The 8,653-nt window shown below is 45.2% G+C and overlaps 1 protein-coding gene across 1 annotated transcript; it reads left to right on the top strand.

The window, feature by feature from the left end:
- Position 1: 1 nt before the first annotated feature.
- Positions 2 to 2,713, top strand: LOC119338758 (the record flags this gene model as incomplete). The annotated part of the gene is made up of 3 exons (XM_037610998.1): positions 2 to 220; positions 2,068 to 2,259; positions 2,390 to 2,713. Coding segments are annotated over 3 exons (456 nt in total), but the record flags the coding sequence as incomplete, so codon positions are not given.
- Positions 2,714 to 8,653: the final 5,940 nt, after the last annotated feature.

Below are 8,653 nucleotides of genomic sequence, written 5' to 3' on the forward strand. Positions count from 1 at the left end.
CGGGGCCGCGGGGTGCGTTTCCCCCGTCTCGAGGTATAAATCCGTCAATCGGCTGCTGCTCCTTTTCCACTTCGATTCGCCGTCTCCTCCTCCTCCCCCCTTCCCCTCCGTCTCGCTCCTCGCCCTTATCCCCGTCCCTTTCCCCTTCCTCCCACCCGCAGCCGACGAAACTTTCCCCACGCCCCTCGGCGGATCGGACCGCCGCGCTCCATCCATGTCGGTAAGCGGTGATGCTCCCCGCGCGCTCCCTGCTGTCTTTTTTTTTTCCGCCGGTTTCCGGCGCTGTTTCCTGCCTAGATCGAGGCCGGCGAAACGTCGCCTTCTGTAGTTTTTCATCGGTTACTATTGGTTTGCTGATTGGGAGAATCGGTGTGGAGCACGGGGGGATGGGAACCAGATGCTCGGCAGAAGGATGATCCTGGGCTGGCTTGGAACCTTAGGCGTAGAGAGGAAATTCGTTCCGACTTTTTCCTCAAACCGAATTACTGAGCGTTGGTTTTATATTCAATTTATTTATGTGTATGTATTGATGAAGGCTCTAGAAGGGTCGCCCCCAGCCAAAACGTTAGTGATTAGTTAGTTAATCGATCATTTCGGCAACCATTTGGAGACTCCTGTTTGATTGAACACGCAACATTTCTGTGGACCTACCTACCTATGCATAGTTATTCGGCTTTTGTGCTAGTCACGGGCGAACCGGGATGTAGAGTTTCGTAATCTTGGATGGCTGTGACTTGTAAGGGGTAAGGTCCATTTCTTTTGGTAGGTTGGTCAATATCTAGGCACATCTAGGATGCTGTGGACTTGTAAGTATGGAGGTTCATTTTGTTTCCTGGGTTGGTCAATATCCAGGCATTCATGGGGTCTAGCTGATCAAACATTTTTAGACACACAAAGTTTCTAAAGCAAAAGCATGACCATTTAATGACTCTGCTTTGGTGCATCGATTGTTTGTTCGGTGGCTATTGAAGTTTTGTGCTAGTCAATATAACTGAAAATTGTTAGCACCGGTATGCAAAAATGTATGCTTATCACAAATAAGTAAATGAAAGTTTGCTAGCGGCATGATACCAGGTGAGAATGGGTATCATTATGTGATTACAGATTTACCCTAGATACTGTAATATAGACCAGAGCTGAAATTTATGCATCGCTGAACACATGAGGTGTGTTGACTGCATCATGGAATATCAGATTATGTGTAAGGGCAGCACTTTTAGGCTCCTGTTTTCTTCTTAGGAGGCTAACTGTTACGGTTTGGGTTCTGAATATACTTGTATTTATAGCAAAATCTCCTCCTGGTGCATCCAGCAATCAGCTACGTTTATCATTTATCAAACATATCTAGACTATGATCCCTGCTCCTGTCCCGTAGGGTTTTAAGTGAAATGTGCCAATACGTTTCAGCGCAGATGATGCATGCCTGCGGAAATTAACTTGTCATGCCCTGATTAAGTGGTCAGTAAATGAATGAAATTCTAATTGTAATGCTGGACCATGTTACAGTACCAATCATTTCCTAATTCCTATTGTTAGCCAAGTGTTTATAGGTGTCATCTTCACAGGTTGCCAGTGTGATTGTGTAGTACCAGTTTCTTCTTGAAAACTATCCCACATCATTCACCATTTTTTATTGCACTTCAGTCAAGGGAAAAGAACTTCTAGTCATGCAAGTTCATGTTTTGTGGGCTGAATTCATGATTTCTTATTTATTCCTCCATTTTTTGTGGGTACTTCACTAAGTTTATGCCAGTTTTTCCATGGAAGATGCCTAGGGTTTTGGCAAAAGAAAGAAAGCTAAGAGAGCAATCATATACTTCCTCTTTCTTATGTGTTGCTTCTTTAGTTCTTTCTGACTGAGCTATTGCATTCCATGGCTGCCTCACAAAGCCTGTGTTTTCTGCTCACTCTAGCACAGTACTCAGCAGCTTGATCTCTTCTTTTCATGTAGGGTGAACAGTTCAATTGATATTTGTTAGAAATGCTCGTGCACTATTTTAACAGTAGGATTTCATTTGGTTTATTATTGCGTTATTTCCTTTGACATGGACAACGGTTCTTTTTTAGGAGGAATCTGGTCGCCCTTTGCCCAAGTTTGGCGAATGGGACGTCAACGACCCAGCTTCTGCTGATGGGTTCACTGTTATATTCAACAAAGCCAGGGATGAGAAAAAGGCTGGGAATGGACAAGATACCGAATCCCCTTGCAAAGATGCCAGGACTGAGAGGGTGGAATCTTATGCCACCAAGGCAAATTCAGTATGTCCCTTCATGCTTCCCGAACAATGTTTTATGTCTGTTTCACCACATGGAAATATAGCGCTAGTTCTTATCTGTTATGATCATTGCATTTGTTATTTTCCATTAATCTTGTTATTCCATTGCGCAGAAGAAGTGGTTTTGCTGCGTGACACCAAGTCCTACACAATCTTGAGGAGGACAAGCGTCGCCCGAAGAAAAAATGGTTGCGAAAGTATGGTCGTTTAATTTTGCTATATACATACTATCCATAAGACCTTGTAAGAGGTACCCAGCCCCCCTGGGCATATCGCGATGGGTATCTCGTAAAACTCTGAAGTGTGTATGTATGGTGTGAGGGTTGTCAGACACTCATTTGGATAAGTGAACTTCTGATTGTAATTCTGGTCTCCTTGTCGGTCTCCTTTTGTGTAGTAGTAGTGGTGAAGTTGATATGTGATTTGAGTCTCGCCTATTGCCAGAACTGCATACATCCAAAATTCCAATCCCCACCTGTGATTTGGCCCATTATGTTTTCTGTCCGTGCTGACCTAACTATTCGCTGCTCTATTTGGACCTATGTGCAGCTTGGTTTGAGGCCCTGGCTGCCGATGCTTTGGCATCGCCGGCAGCCAATTAATTGGCTGTCACTTGGTTGGCTGCCAATATCCATGTGCCAACATTTGGAAAGTAACCAGGGATACCAATTGGTTTGAGACCAAATAGCTACCTTGTCTTTGTCTGTGATAAAAAATGGTCTTTGCTTATCAGGGCCATGGCACATACCAAACCGTGGACATCATCTGCAGCATTATGCCATTATATAGTCCACAAATGATAAACAGCCCATTCCATCAAAGTAATCTATTAACAAAAAAATTCATTGCAGATAAATTAAGAGTCAGCTACACAACTAAAAGTAACTCAAGAGAATTCATTAGTCCACAGTTGCATGAACCGCAAGCTAGATCATAGCACCATGCACAGAAGCTTGAACATATTTTGGCAGTCTGCTGGAGCTTAGATTATGACCCCGATAAATTCCGAATGTTCAGAATTTGACAATGGCAAATTGAACGTTTTCGATGGCAATTTTAGTGACGCGAGTACGGCAAGTTTAGTTGGCAAGCATGGCAACTCCTTGCTCAATGTATTTTCTGCCAGAAAATTACCGTGCGTGTCAACTAAACTTGCCATCCTCCGTCACTAAAATTACCATAAAAAAACTTTTGATTTGCTATGGTAAAATCCCGAACCATACGGGATATATCATTTCCATAGATTATACTCCTAGATTAATAGTACATCAACAAAACCTTGAAAGTTGAAACCCTGAAGCGCAGTAGATTTCTTTTAGACGCGTCCTTCAGAGTAAAAAGTGTTCAAAGACCCGAGTGTTAAGTGTCCTCACTTGCAGCAAGCTACAAAGAAAAGAGTATCTTGTTCCGGCTTAGCAATGCAGCCAGCTAACTCAAGCATGCTACTTGCTGTCAAGGTCAGAGACTCAACCCAGATCCTATTTGGCGCCTCAAGCACCAGATATAGGCAATTTCGCTACCTGGCGCACACCCTCCCAACACTACGTGACAAATAGGCCGGGCCATGTTGATTATTTCCCACAGTTTTCTGCTGGTTTCTCTGGGTTTTTTTTCTTACAGTTTTTCCTGGCATGGGTTTTACTCTCAACATAGCCGGTCCCAAGCCCGGGTAAAGGAGGAGGGTTGTGATAGGCTTGGCGAGCCAACGTAAAAACTCAGCCACTCTTATGGAGATGAAACCAAAAAGATTTTCGTTCGGGCGTAACCCTCTCAGCGACGCGCCACATCGGAACCCGGGTGTGGTGGAAAATGGGCAAGGGCCGGGCCGTCACCCCCCAAGTGGCGCGCCGTATCTTGATCCGGATACGGTGGCAAGTGAGCGAGGATCGGGTCGTCGCATCCTTAGTGGCGCGCTACATCGGCGCCCGGATGTAGTGGAAAATGAGCAAGGGTCTTCGCATTTGACTCGACGAGTGCGAAGGGTAAGGAAGCTAGCCGAGCCTAGGAGGATTCGCTTAGGTAGCTGGAACGTAGGGTCTCTGACAGGGAAGCTTCGGGAGCTAGTTGATGCAGCAGTGAGGAGAGGTGTTGATATCCTTTGCGTCCAAGAAACCAAATGGAGAGGACAGAAGGCGAAGGAGGTGGAGGATACCGGCTTCAAGCTGTGGTACACGGGGACGGTTGCAAACAGAAATGGCGTAGGCATCTTGATCAACAAGAGCCTCAAGTATGGAGTGGTAGACGTCAGGAGACGTGGGGACCGGATTATCCTGGTCAAGCTGGTAGCTGAGGACTTGGTTCTCAATGTTATCAGCGCATATGCCCCGCAAGTAGGCCACAATGAGAACACCAAGAGGGAGTTCTGGGAAGGCTTGGAAGACATGGTTAGGAGTGTACCGATTGGTGAGAAGCTCTTCATAGGAGGAGACCTCAATGGCCACATGGGTACATCTAACACAGGTTTTGAAGGGGCGCATGGGGGCTTTGGCTATGGCATCAGGAATCAAGAAGGAGAAGATGTCTTAAGCTTTGCTCTAGCCTACAACATGATTGTAGCTAACACCCTCTTTAGAAAGAGAGAATCACATCTGGTGACTTTTAGTAGTGGCCAACACTCTAGCCAGATTGATTTCATCCTCTCGAGAAGAGAAGATAGGCATGCGTGCCTAGACTGTAAGGTGATACCTGGGGAGAGTGTTGTACCCCAGCATAAGCTGGTGGTTGCTGACTTCCGCTTTCGGATTCGTGTCCAGCGGGATAAGCGTGCCAAGGTCGCTAGAACGAAGTGGTGGAAGCTCAAGGGGGAGGTAGCTCAGGTGTTCAAGGAGAGGGTATTTAAGGAGGGCCCTTGGGAGGAAGGAGGGGATGCGGACAATGTGTGGATGAAGATGGCGACTTGCATTCGTAAGGTGGCCTCGGAGGAGTTTGGAGTGTCCAGGGAAAGGAGAAGCGAAGATAAGGATACCTGGTGGTGGAATGATGATGTCCAGAAGGCGCTTAAAGAGAAGAAAGATTGCTTCAGACGCCTATACCTGGATAGGAGTGCAGACAACATAGAGAAGTACAAGATGGCGAAGAAGGCCGCAAAGCGAGCTGTTGGTGAAGCAAGGGGTCGGGCATATGAGGACCTCTACCAACGGTTAGGCACGAAGGAAGGTGAAAGGGACATCTATAAGATGGCTAAGATCCGGGAGAGGAAGACGAGGGATATTGGCCAAGTCAAATGCATCAAGGATGGAGCAGGCCAACTCTTGGTGAAGGACGAAGAGATTAAGCATAGATGGCGGGAGTACTTCGACAAGCTGTTCAATGGGGAGAATGAGAGTTCTACCATTGAACTGAATGACTCCTTTGATGAGACCAGCATGCGTTTTGTGCGGCGCATCCAGGAGTCTGAGGTGAAGGAGGCTTTAAAAAGGATGAAAGGAGGCAAGGCGATGGGCCCTGATTGTATCCCCATTGAGGTGTGGAAAGGTCTCGGGGACATAGCGATAGTATGGCTAACCAAGCTTTTCAACCTCATTTTTTGGGCAAACAAGATGCCAGAAGAATGGAGACGGAGTATATTAGTACCAATCTTCAAGAACAAGGGGGATGTTCAGAGTTGTACTAATTACCGTGGAATTAAGCTGATGAGTCATACAATAAAGCTATGGGAGAGAGTCATTGAGCACCGCTTAAGAAGAATGACAAGCGTGACCAAAAATCAGTTTGGTTTCATGCCTGGGAGGTCGACCATGGAAGCCATTTTCTTGGTACGACAACTTATGGAGAGATATAGGGAGCATAAGAAGGACTTGCATATGGTGTTCATTGACTTGGAGAAGGCCTATGATAAGATACCGCGGAATGTCATGTGGTGGGCCTTGGAGAAACACAAAGTCCCAGCAAAGTACATTACCCTCATCAAGGACATGTACAATAATGTTGTGACAAGTGTTTGAACAAGTGATGTCGACACCGATGACTTCCCGATTAAGATAGGACTGCACCAGGGGTCAGCTTTGAGCCCTTATCTTTTTGCATTGGTGATGGATGAGGTCACAAGGGGTATACAAGGAGATATCCCATGGTGTATGCTCTTTGCGGATGATGTGGTGCTAGTTGACGATAGTCGGACGAGGGTAAATAGGAAGTTAGAGTTATGGAGACAAACCTTGGAATCGAAAGGGTTTAGGCTTAGTAGAACTAAAACCGAGTACATGATGTGCGGTTTCAGTACTACTAGCTGTGAGGAGGAGGAGGTTAGCCTTGATGGCCAGGTGGTACCTCGGAAGGACACCTTTCGGTATTTGGGGTCAATGTTGCAGGAGGATGGGGGTATTGATGAAGATGTGAACCATCGAATCAAAGCCGGATGGATGAAGTGGCGCCAAGCTTCTGGCATTCTCTGTGACAAGAGAGTGCCACAAAAGCTAAAAGGCAAGTTCTACAGGACGGCGGTTCGACCCGCAATGTTGTATGGCGCGGAGTGTTGGCCGACTAAAAAGCGACATGTTCAACAGTTAGGTGTGGCGGAGATGCGTATGTTGAGATGGATATGTGGCCACACGAGGAAGGATCGAGTCCGGAATGATGATATACGAGATAGAGTTGGGGTAGCACCAATTGAGGAGAAGCTTGTCCAACATCGTTTGAGATGGTTTGGGCATATTCAGCGCAGGCCTCCAGAAGCTCCAGTGCATAGCGGACGACTAAAGCGTGCGGAGAATGTCAAGAGAGGGCGGGGTCGACCGATTTTGACATGGGAGGAGTCCATTAAGAGAGACCTGAAGGATTGGAGTATCGACAAAGAGCTAGCTATGGACAGGGGTGCGTGGAAGCTTGCTATCCATGTGCCAGAGCCATGAGTTGGTTGCGAGATCTTATGGGTTTCACCTCTAGCCTACCCCAACTTGTTTGGGACTAAAGGCTTTGTTGTTGTTGTTGTTGTTGTTGTTGTATTTCCCATGTTGATTATTACTTTTTAATTTCCTTTTACTTTTCTTTCTTTTTAAAATGTGTGAAAAATTTTCAAATTCAAAAACTTTTCACATTCGTGAACTTTTTCAAAGTTTTGTGATATTTTTGAAGTTTATGTTTTTTTTCAAATTTATGAACTTGTATTATTTTTGTGAACTTATTCCATTTGACGAACATTTTCAAAACATGCAAACATTTTCAAATTCCTGATTTTTTCCAAAGTTCTCAAACTTCTTTTTAAAAATTCATGCACTTTTTTCTAAATTTATGAAAAAACCATATGCATGAAATTTAGATGGTGAACTTTTTTTCAAATTAAAGATTTTTTTTTCAATCTTTATGATATTATTTTCAAATTCCATGAACTTTTTCAAGTTTCACATTTTTTCCAAATTCGTGTGCTTTCAAATTCATGAAACTTTTCTTAAATTCATGAACTTTTTCTCAAAGTCGTGAACTTTTAATCATTTTTACAAACTTTTACAAGATGCATTCTTTTTGAATGATCTCTTGAGATTTACATTTTTAAAAATTTATGAACTTTATTTAAAAGTCAACAGAAAACTGGTCAGCAAGTCAATCGGTCAACCAGCCAACCAGCGAGATTTTTGTTGAGGGGCAAGATATGAGCGAGTGTCTCGTTTGATCAAGCAAAGATTAAATGGACTAGCCCGCTAGGCTTGCCTTCGAGCGCCAGTAGGTTGAACCAACGTTGAGGAGAGCAACTAGTTAACGAGCGCTCCTTCGGAGCGCTCGTAACGAGCGGTTCGGGAGCGCCCCGCGTGTGACAAGTATCTCGCGCGGAGCGCTCCCGCCAGGGAAAACCAAGTGGCGTGGTTGGTTCCCGGTTTTCCTTTTCCGGTTTGTGGTTTCGTGCGTTTTGCACTTTGACCCTCATACTATCACATTTTTCCGTTTTTCCTTTCCGCGCGAAAACACAAAAAAATACCAATTCGCGCGCTTGGTTCCCTGTTTCCCTTTCACGTTTCCCTTTCTGTTCCCATTATATTTCCCGGTAATGGAGATTTATGGGGTAGTTACGGGCGGGGACTGCCAACACTATCATATGTGACCTTTCAAGAAACGAAAAAAAAGGAACTTTTTATTGTAAAACGACAGTCTTCAAAATTGTTCAATCGTGTGACTTCTTTATATGCACAGGTGAGCACTAGGAGAGGCATGGATGTATAACTTTACTAAATTGAAGAAAAGCGTGCTGGTTCGTGCGGCGCATTGTCCGTCGCGGTGTGACACGGCGCCTCCGGTGCGAGGGAACCTCCTGCTCGTCTTTGGCTCGTTTAATTTTCATAAACATCTTGAAGGGGGGGCATAGGTCGAAGTGTGTGTTGGTCGAAGTGTGTGCTGGTTCGTGCGGCGTATTGTCCGTCGCGGTGTGACACGGCGCCTCTGGCGCG

Source organism: Triticum dicoccoides, chromosome 7B, assembly GCF_002162155.2.
Source record: "Triticum dicoccoides isolate Atlit2015 ecotype Zavitan chromosome 7B, WEW_v2.0, whole genome shotgun sequence".
Lineage (NCBI taxonomy): Eukaryota > Viridiplantae > Streptophyta > Magnoliopsida > Poales > Poaceae > Triticum > Triticum dicoccoides.